The sequence below is a fragment of the Colossoma macropomum genome, unplaced genomic scaffold (assembly GCF_904425465.1).
Source record: "Colossoma macropomum unplaced genomic scaffold, Colossoma_macropomum, whole genome shotgun sequence".
NCBI lineage: Eukaryota > Metazoa > Chordata > Actinopteri > Characiformes > Serrasalmidae > Colossoma > Colossoma macropomum.
This window is the reverse complement of record NW_023494808.1, coordinates 18,592,602-18,608,723: the sequence shown is the minus strand read 5'-3', so window position 1 is coordinate 18,608,723 and position 16,122 is coordinate 18,592,602. Positions and strand designations below refer to the sequence as shown.

Sequence of the window (16,122 nt, the reverse complement as noted above, 5' to 3'; positions counted from 1 at the left end):
ACTTATGAAACACACAAGCACATAACTGATACTTTCTAGTAGCCAAAGTCACAAAATAAATGTCATTATTTGTTCATTATTTGTTTTTTGACCCAACCACCGAAGAGCTGTTCTGAGAACATGCCAATGGCTCCTTTTAACTTTTCTGCCAAAGGAGTTACGGCACATGCTTGTTGGCCGGAGTGACGCATATCAGTGTGCAGAACTGGTGCTTTTTGTGTGCTACCGTGTTTTCAAACTCTAAAATATACACAAGACTTCCTTTATTGTTGAATGCACCAGATTTCTTTCGAGAAAGTGCCTAAGCTCATTCAGAGCACAATTCAGATCAGTTCACAGTTAATATTTTATATAACCAGAGTAATGAGAAAACACTAGTGATTCCTGTTGATGTGTTTTCTTGTTCAGAAAAGTAGTCTGAGACAAAAAAATCTGTGGATTTTCAGCTTTGTTAGATCATATTCTCTACATATTAAGAAAACACTTTTTAAAAAAGAAAGGAGCAGATGAGATGGCAGAAGTGGTCACGTTTATGCATCAGCCTTGAAGGAATGGTAGAAACTGGCATTTTGAATTTGTGAAAGAAAAATCAGTTGCCTATTCAAAGAAAGGTCTACATCAAAAGTAAGAGGCAACTTATTGCTCAGCACAATGAATCATGCATAATTATGAGGCAGTATTTTGGTACAGGTGTAGCAGCAGCATTCAAATGAGTGCATTTCCTTGGCACACTTTATTTACAACATAAAATTGCAACACAGATCAGCCAGAATAAAAAAAAATAAAACTGGCTGATTGCTTATTGCTTGTTTGGGCAAAAATCTGCTGGTTCTGACTTGCTGATTCTGATCCTGCATCCCTAATGGTGATTAAGGACATCTGAATAACAGTCGGTATTTAAGCGCAAACAAAGAGCAATCTTAAGGTAAACTAAAATCACTACAGTGTTTCTAATCAAGTAAGAAGCACAGTGGTGATATTGACGAGCACCCTGCCGAGACTTAGTCATTACAGTTCGAGAGAGATAAAACTAAATTATCACATAACAGGGCGAAGAGACACAAGAACCTGACAGAAGGAGTATATTATTTCAATGGAAATTGAATAACTAGATTATAGTGATGTGTAGACTACGTAAACATGGACAAGAATGACTATTGGAAGCATAAATAAGGTAGATTTCTTCCAAGGGTACTGCCCTGTCTTTTCTGTGTTAATATGATAATGTTGCCGGGAATCCTCAAACAGAATTAGTTTGGGCCTACTTTTAGCTGTAAATGTCTCGTTTATATCATCCACAATAATATTTTTGCTTTACTGTCAGAACTCGTGTTATATTCTGAAGGTCAACAGGACCAAAAAAATAGAGACATTATTACGATATAAGAAATATTGGTCTCTGTTTTAAAGGTCCATTGTAGAATCTCTGTAGATGCTTGTCTTTCTAAATATCTGTTGAATTCAATGTCATTTTTTCCCCTTGACCTCAACTCAAAACCAAAACCTACCCCTAATCTAATCCTGTTAATACCAACTGAGTTTTACCAGATAGTTTATAAACAGAGAACCTCTAGATTAAATAAAGTGACCAAAATGTCTTAGGAAATAAAACTGAATACAACTAAAATGTGTTCATTTATCTGGTAATCTAATATTGGTAAGGTTGCAAGGTCATGCGCAGTAATTGTTTATCTCTTTAACTGTGCCAAAAGACTGTTTTCATCCCCATACTTACTCTGTAAACAAATTGATAGTAAAGTGAAGTTAAAGCTGAAAGGTCTTCATACGCAGTGCAAGATTTCATGAATGATTTCTGTTGCTCATCTGCTGTCTATTCAGAGAGCTTTTTCTCCCACATGGAAGTCATTGAGGGTGCATACATACTACATGCCTTATGTTTAGGCCCATGTGGCTGAGGCCTCTTAGGCCCTTGGGTGGAATGTATGGAGCTGCATCTCGTCCCAATGTGAGTGAAGGGGCAAATGAAGGGGAGAGCGGAAAAGATGGAAAGAAGCTTAGGGGGACCAAAACATGCTCTTAGCTTTCCACTTAGAAAAAACGGAAAGGGTGGTATTATCAAACTGGCTTGAGTCACAAAAGCAGCCGGCAAACGGAGCTCACGTGTCTATGACGAGAAGGTTCACATTACAGGACCTGCTGTTCATTCCAATTCACATTTCTGTTTGTTAGCTACCGATATCTGTCACTTCTGAGTTCAGACCACTCCTTCAGTGTATGGCTGTAGTATGAGGAGAGATTGTATGACTGTAGGAGGGATGAGAAGTTGGATGGCTTCTGCTAGTGCTAGAAAGCTAGACCTCCAAAGCACTCCCAAGTTAAAATATAGTGCTTTTCCAAAGTCTTGTATGTCTGGATGTCTGAGGTATGCCCAAGAAGACCAGCACCCAGTGAGATAGGCCTGTCACAATTATCACTTAATCAAAACGCAATTATTTCTGCTAACCGCAATTATTTTCCACAGTTGTTAGCTTTCACAATCATTTATTAATGCCAGAACAAACAGAATTTGAATTGGGTGCAGTTTCTTTAGTTGGCTTGAGGTAAAAGCATGTAAATAAAAGAAAGCAGGAAGTAGAGGTCTGTTTTTTCAGTCCTTCTCCCGCCGCTCGCGCAGAAAATCTGAATTATTTGGCCTGCTCCCGTCTGCAACCAAGACGTTTAGACCTGCTCTCGCCAGTGCAGTTCTGTCAAGGCAAACTGACATCCAATATCTGACATAGTCCATTCACAAATATGTTATTCTCTGCTGAAATAACACGACAGTCATGGCCATCACGCTCACCATAAAGTTCACCAAACACCATTTATTCCCAGTAAACACAAAGGATTCAAATTAAATTAAATGGTTATTTTTGGCGTTTTGCTGGGCAGTTGTGGCCGTTGGACTGAAGGCTCTGCCATCTCTGTAAGCTACGAGAATTTGCACGCTGTTCACGTGATCGGTTGCCTCACAACTCTTTAGAATGACTTCATTCATTTTACCTGTTTTACTGTTATCAATTTATATTGTTTGTATATGTGATTTAGTGATCATTCTACATTATTTAGGCCATTCATTAATTTGCGGGATTTCTCTTGTGTGCTTTGTCCCGCGCCCGCCTACAGGGGGTTGTTTTCCCGCCCGCTCCTGCGTGCAACCCTGAAAATTAGTCCCACGCAAGATATTGTGGTGGGTACTGCAGGAGTGCATACCTCTAGCAGGAAACGCATTTCTTGAGATGTCATGGGTCGTACAAAAACAACAGAAGTTCTAACTACTGGCTGGTGTCATAACATGTTTAGAAGCCAGAGGTGAGTTTGTTGAGAATGTTTGTTTATTTGAGTTGTGTCTTTTGTCTAAGTTCCAGCAGCTAGGAAGCAATAGCTAATCGGCCTGTCTGGCCACTTTAGACTCATACTTTACAGTTGCATACAATTAACAAAATAGACAAAATGATAATAGAAATTATTTATACGGCAATTAGTCTAAAATTTCATGATTGTTACAGACCTAGATACAAAATTCTTGGGCTGCAAAAGACACAGCGTGACCCTGAAGTGTAATGTGTAATGACAACTGTAATAACTTGGAACAGAGAGTACTGTGTAAATAAGTGGTGAGAACCAAAGGAACTCATTTCAGAAACAAAAAGTGGGACAGATGGTAGGGGGTTTTATGGAGCTGGAGGTGGCACATTAAAGATTTATGTGGTTGGTGCGGGAGTCTGATGAACAGGTAAGAAAGGTTTAGCCATCTTGGCACTTTTGAAGGTTAAAGTCTGTATGTTGCTGTTGAGAGTTGTGAGACCAGATGATGCAAGGATGGCAGGTAAAGTGAATATGATTTAATCATATACTTTACAACAGGCACTGTCTCAAAGCAGCTTCATGGAAATCTAGGCCTAAATTCCTAATGAACAAGCCAAGGGTGACAGTGGCAAGGATGACAAAACTCCCTAAGGGCATGAGGAGGAACTTACAGAGGAGCCAAGTCTCAATAATAGAAATCCATCCTCCTCTGGTTGACACTGGGTTGTGGTACTCTTTTGTTAGACATAGACAGGATGTGAGATAGGGAAACAGGGAAGATAAGAAGCTGAATGAGCGTAAAACAGATTGTGACCTCCAGAAACAGGGTGGGACATTATGAAGGGGCTCAGGGGAGTTTAGTGCACCAGGACAGTTGACAAAATGGAATAACACAAGGGTGACCTTGTTACAAAGAGATAGTACTGCTGTTTGTTGGACGTACTGGTAGAGCCAGCAAGATGTTAGTTTGAGTTCTTGATGCCCCGAGGAAAAACTGTAAGCAAACAGATCAAGGTCGATTGTGGCAGTGAGCTGAACTGAAGCTTCTCTGCCTTAATTAAATCCAGCGTTTGTTTTTGTCCACATTCCGCTGATGTCCATGGGTGCCAAGATCCTTTAGTCACAGTGAGGTCCAAGGGCTGCACAAATGGGAAAGTGCCGAGTATGCGGCTCATAGATGTGCTTTCACAGACGTGCCCTGGCAGGCGTCTCCGTTCTTCCAGCTGTTTTTCTCTTCCTTGGCATTCTGAAGCTGTGCCCCATCCACCTTGGCTCAGGACAGTCCCCCCTCTTGTGGATGGATGTGACACATACACCACAGGCCACAAGTCTGACAGAAACACTAACTTTGTAAAGATAAATATGTTTAGGTAACTGTCAGTGATTTGTGTGGTCCCTGAAGAGCAATGTCCTTTTAAAAGGAATCTTTGTGGCCAGTTCACCCACTCCTCTTTAAAGGACATACAGACGTCCAGAGGTATGGCACCGCCTGAATGGGCCAGTGCCGTCAACTTTGACCTCATGTTTTCTTTTCGAGAGGAGAGAGAGCATGCAGTTACGCACATGCTGAGAGTGGAGGGCTTGGAGTTCTTTCTGTCTCGCACACACAAGCACACACAAACCCTCGTCTTCTATTTCTCTTGCCCTTGCTGTGCTGTGCTGTTCTCCTCAGCGATACTGACTGCTGGCTCTGGATACAGGCCTTGCGTCATCGCAACCCCAGAGGCACTCTGCACGCTGGGTCTGTTGTGATTTTATGGGCCGTCAACTCAAAACATTGAGTAGTAAATGCCAAAGACATCCCGTTGTAAGAATAACTCCATGTGAAGGCAAAACGCAAAGGGGGATGTCTCTGTGAAAACTCTGTGCACTCGTGTTGTATGTGAATGCGAGTTCAGCATATAATTCATGTACAATTGTGAGGATGTGACAGGAAAGTAAGAAACAACCCACTTGGCAAGCATGGTAAGAGGGAAAAGCCTCAACATTAAGCAATTCAGGAAGATCAAATCCAGAAATCGTTTTCTTTAAATAAAAGACGTTTGCTTGTTCCAGTTTACAGCACATTGACTTATTCCGCTTTATTGGCTGATGGCATTTTCAAAGTGCAGATATTCTTGGAAATGGGGGTAGGCTGGCACTAGGATTTATTCTCAAAAATGCAGTCTCACTCACTCCGTCCTCCCACAAAGAGTGGGGGAAATCACTTTGATAAGAGAGCTCCAAGAAACGAAAACGAAGTGGTGGAAGTAAAACCATTCATGACCAGACTAGAGGATTAAAGTAAATCATACATGCTTTCTAAAACTGCTTTGGGCTCTTGGCCGTCCCCGCCAAAGTGCTGCCCCCACCGCCACCATATTTATGACAGATCTGTGTGTGTGATTTCCTTGGATAACTTCACTAAGGCTATTTATGTGAAGTCCAACAGCTAGCTGAAGCATGCCCTTATATGCTGGCTAATATATACTGCTGAGAAAAGTTTCATTCACACTGGGGTGTCCAGCACGATCAACTTGACCTCACATAGCAGTACGTTTACTATTAATATCAACAGATAGTGAAAAAGGACGTGATTGATCGTTTATCTGAACTCTAATGTTTAGTATAATGAATCCATATCTGTTTTTTGCGATAAACCAAAGTGGAACTGACCATAACAGAATTAAATAACACTCCATTTAGATGATTGTAAGCTTGCTGTGTGACGTTTATTCTCATCTGCTCTGCTGTAGGGTGACTTTACCTGGAATAGCCTGTCTGGGCGGAGTGTGCGGCTTAAGCCGGTGGCCATCCAGAGCCTGTCGGAACTGGAGAGAGTGAGGCTGCAGGAGGTTGCTTTCAACCGGCTACACCAGGACTATGACCTGGGCTGCCAGATCACAATACCCAAAGGTAAGATTATGGGCTGTCAGCCTGGTGGTACGGTCACAATTATTACATAATTGCTTGATCACAATTATTTGAGCTGATCAAACTCATTTTCACAATTGTTAGCTTTTACAATCATACGTTTAATTCGCAACAAAAAGAATGTGAATTGGTTGTGATTATCATTTAAATTCAGGCAAATATGTTTAACAAATAATATATATTTAATGACACTGACCAGTGAAAATGGTTATTTAAAGATAGGTGTCTCTTATTATTGTTGCCCTTTAGTTTGTATCGGTTTGCTCCTGCAAACAAATCACAGCCATGATGCTCTCTGCGATAACACATTTACCTGAGGAACCTGAATGTTGTTAAGTTCCAGACAGTCCGTAAAGCATTTCACAGCCCATCTTACTTACTGAATTGTATTCTGTTTGTTTCTGGCTAATAACAGTTTGTGTAATTGCTCTGCCATCATAGCTGACCAAAAGGCTAGCTTAGGGTCAGTTTTGAATAGGCCTACTCTTCTTCAGAATCTGACCAAACAGGCTTTGTCTAATATGTCTAATAGTCTAATATGTTGTCTAATGTCTGGTTTTGTAAGTGCTGAAGTGCACACGTAGTAATTGTTCACTGCAGCGTAAAGCAAATCATTACTTAGCAAACGGTGCTCAGTGGAATGATAGTTATTGTGAAAAGAACGCTTCAGATTGTGTCATCAAAACCAGTTTTATTAACAGACAGGATGCCAAACATCGTCAGAAACCACATAAGTAAGTATTTAGGATTACTTAACAAGGCAAATATGTAATGCTTCAGGCATGCAGTTTGCACAGTGCTAATTAGTAGGTTAGAAGCTTCCATTACTTGTTAGCTACATTATCTCTTTTGCAAAAGTAAAGAGGCAAAGTTCAGAGAATATGTCTTGGCTAAAAGGCTACAGCTAGGTTTGGGACTTTGCCAAACTATTGCTTTAATGGAAAAAAAACAAAGATATTTGGTGGACTCAAAGTACTGTATCTACCCAGAACTATGACTGGGTCCTGAACTGAAAGGAACATTTGACATTTTTACACTGGGCAGTGTGGAATGGTATAATGGGGTTGCAAATCTGTGATCACGCATTTTGTCATCATTTCCAATGCCAAGTGAGAGTACCAGTGCTGAATTCGGCTTCTCGTGCTGAGCTACCAAGTATGCCAAGCCAGAATGTATGGGTGGAGCTTGTAATGGTGAAAACCACTGATTGGTCAAACAAGTCAGAAACATCATGCAGTGTCAGTGGAGTCAGGTGACCACCATTTAAGAGAGAAGGGGGGAAAAAAAAACAAAAAAAAACACCAGCTAATCAGAATCACAGTCTATGACTTTCAGATAAAACAGAGTAAAGGCAGAACACAACTGTTAATGCTAGAATCATAGGAGGAATCACGTGACCACACAAATAAATAAGAACTCTGCCTGCTTTCAACAGATTTGGGTTCAGATTTGTAACCATGACATGCTGTGTCATACTACCCTGTAGAAAAACACTATTTGTGTAAAAGTGCAGCTCAAATAAATTCCAACAGAACTGGAGGAACTTTCAGCATCTGCCATAATTATCATTTTCTAAATATGGACATATCTTTTACAACAGGCAAGATCCAAACACATCTTCTAAGTTCTGTTATACAAGTTCTTTAGGAACTATTTTGAAGTGGGAAAAGGAAGTATTCCATAACATGATTTTCACTCCCTTCATTTCACAGGAAAGGAATACTTCACGTTTATGTTTTTCATATAGAGGCAGGGACTTAACCCCAGCGATTGGCCTCACGTAAGCAGGAGAGCTTGTAACTTCAGAGAGCTGTGAGGTCTGGAGTCTCTCTGATCTGCTTCGCGTTAACAGAGCCAGTCTGCACTGCCTGACCAACAGCCAGAGGCCTGCATCCCGTCACAGCTCAACCTTTTACTGGGAGCAGTCACGAAACAAGAAAAAAAGAGACTCAAAGATGGATAATACTGTTTGAGATTAGCTTTGGAAAGTATGCCACATTCTACACCGATTTCCAATCCAACCATCCAAAGCTTAACTAGGAATATTTTCACAGACAGTTTCCGATTTACAAAACTAAAGAAACAAACTCTGGACGCTAAACATGTCTTGGCTGATTGGCCACATTTGAGAGAGCGTGGATTTTTTTTTCCTCCATTGAACCATTGCTTATAATTTTAACTATCAGAATAAAAACTAAAAATAGATATCAGGTAACTGACACAATTAATTGAAACTGTACCCAAATCAGCACGAAGTGGCTCCTCTAGTTGGACGTAAACAAACTGTTGCTTTGGCTTCTCTTTATGACCTCCTTGAACACGTCTCGCCGTAGCAGTACGAAGATAGCTGCTGTTGTTTGAAGCCGTGGCCCTGCAGGACCAGCGGAGCCGCCTGGATTCAGCACAGGCAAAAGGATTGGTTCTGAGACTGGAGCACATTCAGACAGGAGACATGGTGTAGGTGACAAGCTTCCTGTCTGAAAGCTTCAGTTACGCCGTCAAAAAAGCCGTCCTTCAGAGTCAGGCACTTAAAACGGCTCGTATATTAGCCCTTCGGCCCGCATTCCTCTGCACGGGTTATATCTCTCCCCCTCAATGATTTAAGGTGCTGGTCTGTGTTTCCTATTAATTCCAGAATTCGGGATGCCCATGTGTTAGGGACATTTCTCAGCGCTGTGAGCGTTGGGAGGTTTTTGTGGGCATTCAGAGTGGCTTGGTTTCATTATTTATCTCAAGTCGAGCTTACGTTGGGTGAAGGCAAAGCCTCAAAAGCCATCCAGCAAGACACAGGAGAGAAAAGAAAACACTGAGTTAGAGTGATTTCACGTGGCGCTAGGCTGAAAGGAGGGGATCGGAGGCTTCCTGGGTTTTCCGCTCAGCCACGCAAACCCCATCTGAGAAGAATCCCAACCATTTCCTCTTTCTCTCTTTATTCCCCCCCCCCTCTGTGTCTGTCTCTCTGTCTCACATATACACATATGATCATTGTGCTATTCTGCTAAAACTCAGACATCTCTGTGTGTTGAGTGAGTTTGTGGTTGTCTCAACCATGGTCTTCGTTGAAGATGCCCTTTTTTGCTATTCTCAGATCAGATTATAGGGTTCATATGGTTTTTATGGAGTTGAAGATAGCGTAGGTACGATAATCAGATAAGTTAATTACTGATAAACATGACACGACAACCTCTTGTAGGTTTTTGTTTTTTGTTCAGATTATTGTGCCATTTTCTCTGGTTACTTTACATGTAGTTACAGTCCATAAAAATAAATCTAGTGAAACTACTTTAATTATTTGACCTTTGCAAACACTAAGCTTATGCTGAAGACAGCAAGTACAACAGCACAACAAGAAATATGTGAAAATCAATGGTATGGCAGTATTAGGTTAGAGGCAGAAGTTACCAATCCAGTTTGCTGTACATGCTCCAGAACACTGCCTTGTAAAGAAGGAAATTATTTATTTATTTATTTATTTTTACTTATTTCCTTGAACGTCACTGGGCCAAATACTATAAAAAGTTGCATGGTGAAACCCTAACTTACCATTGAAAGGTGCTGCATTATTGATTCAACTATTAATAAAAATAGTTCTGGGCTTGAGAACATGTCTACATTTAAAAAATGAGGGTTGTCTGTTATGCTAAACGCAGCTACTGATATGAAGATTTTTTTATACTATATTATTATGATTATCATCTCACCACTAGTTAAAATGTGTCCTAGAATTAGAGCTGCACAATGTATGAAAAGTTTATCACTTTTTTCAACATAGGGGAGACGCTGTGAAAAATATAAATAAAAACAAATAGTAGAAAGATAACCTATCAAATGTTGAAACTAAGAAATTTTATTGTTTTTCAAAAAAATATTTGGCCATTTTGAATTTGATGCCAACAACACGTTCCAAAAAAGTTGGGACGGGGTCAACAAAAGGCTGGTAAAGTTGTGTAATGCTAAAAAAAAAACCTGGTAGTTAATTGGCAACAGGTCAGAAACATGATTGGGTGTAAAAAGAGCATCCCAGAGAGGCTGAGTCTTTTAGAAGTAAAGATGGGGAGGGGTTCACCACTCTGTGAAAGACTGCACTATCAAATAGTGCAACAATTCAAGAATAACGTTTCTCAACATAAAAAAGCAAAGAACTTTTTCTTTTCATCATCTACAGTACATATCATTAAAAGATTCAGAGAATCTGGAGAAATCTCTGTATGCAAGGGACAAGGCCAAAAGACCAGTATTGGCTACCCAAGATCTTTGGGCCCTCAGACAGTACTGCATTAAAAACAGACATAATTCTGTAGAGGAAATCACTGCATGGGCTCAGAAACACTTCTGAAAACCACTGTCTGTGAAAACAGTTCATCAGTGCATCAACAAATGCAAGAAACCGTACATAAACAGGATCCAGAAACACCACTGCATTCTCTAGGCCCAAGCTCATTTAAAATGGACTGAGGGGAAGTGGAGAAATGTCCTGTGGTCTGACAAATCAACATTTGAAATTCTTTTTTGGAAATCATGGACACTGTTAGGGGTGCATTAGTGCACATGGCGTGGGTGACATGCACATCTCTGAAGGCACCATTAATGCTGAAGAATATATACATGTTTTGGCAACATATGCTGCCATCCAGATGACATCTTTGTCAGGGAAGGCCTTACTTATTTCAGCAAGACAATGCCAAACCACATTCTGCATGAATTACAACAGCATTCCTCAGTATTAAAAGTGTCCGTGTGCTAAACTGCCCTGCCTGCAGTCCAGACCTGCCACCACTGAAGACATTCGCCGCATTATGAAATGAAAACGACAAATGAGCCTTCAAACTGTTGAGCAGGTGAAATCCTATATCAAACAAGAACGGGAAAACATTTCACTTTTCAAAACTACAGCAGTTGGTCTCCTCAGTTCCCAAACGCTGACAGAGTGTTGTTAAAAGAAGAGGTGACGAAACACAGTGGTAAACATGTCCCCCGTCCCAACTTTCTTGGAACGTGTTGTTGGCAACAAATTCAAAATGGGCATATATTTTTCAAAAACCAATAGAATTTCTCAGTTTCAACATTTGATTTGTGGTCTTCCTACTATTTTCCTTTAAAAATATGGTTTACATGATTTGCATATCATTGCATTCTATTTTGGAAATGGGGCTGTATTTCTTAATCTCTTTAATCTTCCCACCTCTTGAATGAGTTCATCGTTAAAATACCTAGCTACTTATTTTGTAATGTGTATGTAAATAAAAAAATCAAACGTTTATTAACCATTAGAGCCCTGCCGGGATGCTGTACACGCTCCATTTCTAAATCTAATAAATTTAATCGTCATACATGACTAACAGTCAGTGGACACAACGAAACAAGGCTACACTGGCTCATTAAAACCAGACATTTTCTTTGGTGGGCAGCAGTGGGTAGCGCTGACGCCTCACAGCAAGAATGGCCTGGGTTCAATTCCCGGCCAGGCGACCAGGGTCGTTTCTGTGTGGAGTTTACATGTTCTCCCCGTGTCTGCGTGGGTTTTCCTCCGGGTACTCCAGTTTCCTCCCTCAGTCCAAATAACATGCAGTCAGGCCAATTGGACATGCTAAAATTGCCCCTAGGTGTGAATCTGCCCTGCCATGGACTGGCGACCTGTCCAGGGTGTATCCTGCCTTCCGCCCAATGACAGCTGGGATAGGCTCCAGCACCCCACCGCGACCCAGAAGGATTAAGCGGTTTAGATGATGTATGTATGTATGTATGTTTTTTTTGGTTTGCAGTTTGTTCAGAACTGGGTTGCAAAGAGTTATAGAAATCTTGCATTTCATTGCATCAGTATCATCGTTTTGGATCTAATAGCCAATGGGAATGCTACAGCAGTATATCCTGCAGCAGACTGCAGTGGGAGGAAGCAAGCATGTAGTGCCCTTTATAGGCCCCTGTAAAAAGTGCCTATGAGGACTGTGCCAGTACATATATATTGTCACATGGAAAAAGCAAGTATAGGCTACATTTTTCAGACCCTGATAAGACCTGTTGGCACTTATACCTGCTGTGTTTCAAGACAGTTCATTCTTTGTTTTCATCTTTTTGGTTTTTTTTTCAGTTTTTCATTTATATTAATAAAAAAGTGTATGTTACTACATCCCAGAGATGTGTAAATGTTCATTACATCTAGTTTAGATTCTACAGATTCCACAGATGTGCAACACTTGCATAATGTAGTCCATTGTGAGTTTAAACAGCTAAAATAGCTGGGGGCTCCAAGTGTTAAACTGTAAAAACTGCCAGAGTCATTTGATAGCGAGCATTGTGATACTGCATTTGGTATTGAAATCAAAATTCTTGTGACCCGTAATAGCTTTAAAAACACCTGAAAATTCACCCACAGTTCAGAGTGTCAATGTTGAACACGTCTCACATGTCAGCGCTGCTGGCTCCACTGGTACTTCTCCAGGAGCTGCTTGGATATACTTAAGAGACAACTGACAGCCATTTCTGTACACCGTGTTTCAAATGATCGATGCTTGCGGTTGAGCTGCGAAGTAGAGCGGATTAACCATGATGACCGAGACGTGGGCCAAGAGCACTCTCCGTTCCACATGGATTTCACACTCACATCCAGTGTCGTGTTAGTGAGACTGGACTGGGTGGGCGTAAGGGAATCTTTTGCAGCTGCATTCCTGAGTCGGGGGGGGAGAGAGCAGATGGTTGTTTTGAAATGGAAGAGTGGTCAGTTGTTGACAGATGCCACCGTTCTTTTCACTTTTTTTGATAGAGCACATCAGATAAGCCACTTTCCATGTAGAACAATCCCACAGTGTAACTGAAAAAAAAGTAGCTGAAGGAGTTAGCTGTACTGTTATGAGACATATTTATCATGTGTGGTCTGAAAGTAAATAAATAATAAATGAGACAGTACATTATCATCAACAGCATCTGAGTGAAATTACTCACAAAAATATCTGCCCCGTTTACAAGAGACTGGAGAAAGTGGACATGGCAACAACACTAATGAGATTATTAAAGCAAATTGAACATTTGCTTGTGCTCAACTAAAGTCCTAATCTGTGATCAGGTGAGGAATTAAAACACATTAACCAATTTAACGTGTTAAACTGTAGATGCTATCCTCCTGTGTGTTCACAGATGGCCAGAAGAGGAAGAAGTCACTGCGGAGGAAGTTGGACTCCTTAGCCAAAGAGAAGAACAAAGACAAAGGTAATAAAGATGCAAATAGGCATGGACTCTTTTTATTTGACTGGCCTATACAGCTGTCACACTTACACAATTAGATCACACAAATCAGTTATTCCATTACAATAATTAAACATTTAACATTCTCCATGAATCAGCTAAGTAAATATTTGCAATTTGAATGATAAACAGGGTGTATGCAATTTATTATAAAGCAGTGGTTGGTCTGTTACAAAATTCAAATGCTTCAGTACTTTCTCTACAAAGCAGAGCTTGCCTCAGTAGTAATACACCCACTGTGGGAAATGTACAACACCACTAGTTTGACGATAATGAAAAAATTCCCATAGAAGCACTAGTGAAAACATTTTGGCTGTTTATAAAGTGAATGTATCTGCATTAAACACTGCTGCGTTCATGAATACATCATTCATGAAATGATTGTGTCAAAGCAGCATTAAATATTTCTAAAAATAGCATTAAAAATGACTTAAAATGCATGAAATTAAATTTGCTGACACCTCAGATGCTGCAAAAAAATCTTAAGATTGTCTCAGAGAAATAAAGCAGATCTCAAGATTATATTAATGAAGGATCACTGATTTCTGAATTGTTTTTCCTAACCCCCCCTCCCCCTTAGAAAAGAGGAGATTAACATCAGCATTTCACTATAAGACGTTGTGGTGATGAATGAGAAAAATATGAGTTCTCCTTTTGCACTGAGAGAAGATGATGAGATTTTAAACTTTTCTTAAGGAGATATTATTCAGCTGAGACTGGGGTGAGACGAGTCAGACACAAAAGAGTTAAGCCACATGTCTGACAATATTTTGATCAAAGTGAGAAAATCTGAGGGTTATTTCTCAGGAGACAAATTTCAGAAACAGGAGAAAACGGCTTAAGTCTCACTCTGATTTCAAACTGGACAGGTCAAGAGGAGATCTCATTTAGAATGTTTCTTTCCTCTGGGCTGTCTGCCAACTATTCCAGCTGATGTTTGCTAGCTCCAGAAACAATAACAAAATCTCTGACAAGTAATATGCTGGCCCACTGTCCACTGAGGAGAAAATACTGCGTTGAAGACGAGTTCTCATCACCATCCAAACTGATGTTTGTTAGTTTATTAGCTTTCCTGAAGAGGCAGCCTCTGCTACCCATCCAGCACTATAACCTACCAATGTCGCTTGGCTGTTTTTGAATAACAAAATGATGTATATTCCTTTTTTAGAAAGGATTAGCTTGCAAAATATTTTTAGCCCAATTTTTTTTTGGTTTGTTTTGCCATTATTCTTCCCTCCTTATGGTTAGGGGGATATAAATTCATGAGCTCTTACACATACTCAAATATCAGAATTAATCCCTAGTGTTAGAGGCAGTGACAAGTAATGTTTGTTTATTTGAGTTTGAGCTGTGACTGTCATCAGTTGGAAGCTGCTAGTCTTGATAACTATGAGGGATGATAATCCACCAATTTGGCCACTTTAAGCTGGTACTTTAATGGTTGCGTTCAATGAACAAAAAGACAATCAAATTGCACTTATTTATGTGGCAATTAATCATCAGCCAAAAGCCTAGTAGATAATATAGAAGATATGGTCCTACATATTTAAAATTCTCTTGCAGTAAGAAATGATGGATACATTTTTATGCATTTCTTGCTCCATACTGTTTTATTGATATATGTATAATTTATTGATATAAATATTTTCAAAGGCTTCCCTTATTTTTTCAATACAGTATTCTAGAGGCTTTGAAAGGCTCTGGACAGTTTTTGTTCAGTTAAGCATATTTTTATCATTTGAAATATAAAAACCAAATCACATTACTTGTATAATTGATAGTGACAGCCCTACTCACATGCAGTCATGGTATGTGTATTTAAAGAAGTCTGAATGGTATGTAGTTATAAGTTATAAGATTACGTCACAAAAATTTAGTGAAAGCATCTCTTCAAAGTCCTCCAGGATGCAGCTGTTAGTAAAGAAGCATGTTCTACAGTGGTTTCCTTTCCATACTGATAGTTCAGCAGCAGACTGGGTAAACTGTGACAGCCGTCTCCCATAGAAGTGCATCAGTTTTTTCCCCTCCAGTGATTCAGACTATTTTTCCAGTTCACCAAGCTTCACGGGAGACAGAGTTCCTTCCACTGTGTCAAACCCCAGGTGTAATATCTGGCCTACTGGAAAAAAAGGGTGGGGTGGGGTGCATTTACTACTGTGATATATTTAGAAAAGCTCTCCTTGTAAGGGGACTCGGCCGAGAGCTAGTTGGTCTCAGACGGCATGTTTGGCACAGCATCTCAGTTTTGAGGGAAAAGAATTAAAATGGAAAGAAAGCCACTGCGTCCCACGGCTCGCTCGGCCTGTTGTGTCTGGCTGCCACCAAGTTTACAAGGAGAGAACGCGTAAACAGGTTTAAACCTTACTCCACCCCTTTGATGCCTGTAGGCTACTGTGAAAAAGACAAGCTAACGTTGTTTCTTTTGTTTGTTATGGGGACAAGAGAAATCAGCGTTTATGTAATTGAGGGTGAAATTAGATTTCAGAGTTACAATTTCCTTTTAGGGCAGAGTTTAAGATACAAGTTAAAAGAATATGGCAACAATTCAGCAACAAATCAAATTTTATTGTTTTCCCCTACCCCAAAAGCAGCCAACCAGATAAGACATGTTTGCTTCTTTAGTTTTGCACTTGTGCTGTAAGGCAAATGTAGCGTAAAAAA

At 40.1% G+C, this 16,122-nt stretch overlaps 1 protein-coding gene across 2 annotated transcripts in view; it reads left to right on the top strand.

The window, feature by feature from the left end:
- LOC118797914 (rho GTPase-activating protein 6-like) overlaps window positions 1-16,122 on the top strand; it is a 136,406-nt gene that overhangs the window by 96,666 nt on the left and 23,618 nt on the right. For both annotated transcript variants that reach the window (XM_036557214.1, XM_036557215.1), the window contains exons 2-3: window positions 6,045-6,204; window positions 13,354-13,425. In XM_036557214.1, the coding sequence (XP_036413107.1) occupies window positions 6,045-6,204; window positions 13,354-13,425 (232 nt within the window). The remainder of the gene's footprint in view (window positions 1-6,044; window positions 6,205-13,353; window positions 13,426-16,122) is intronic.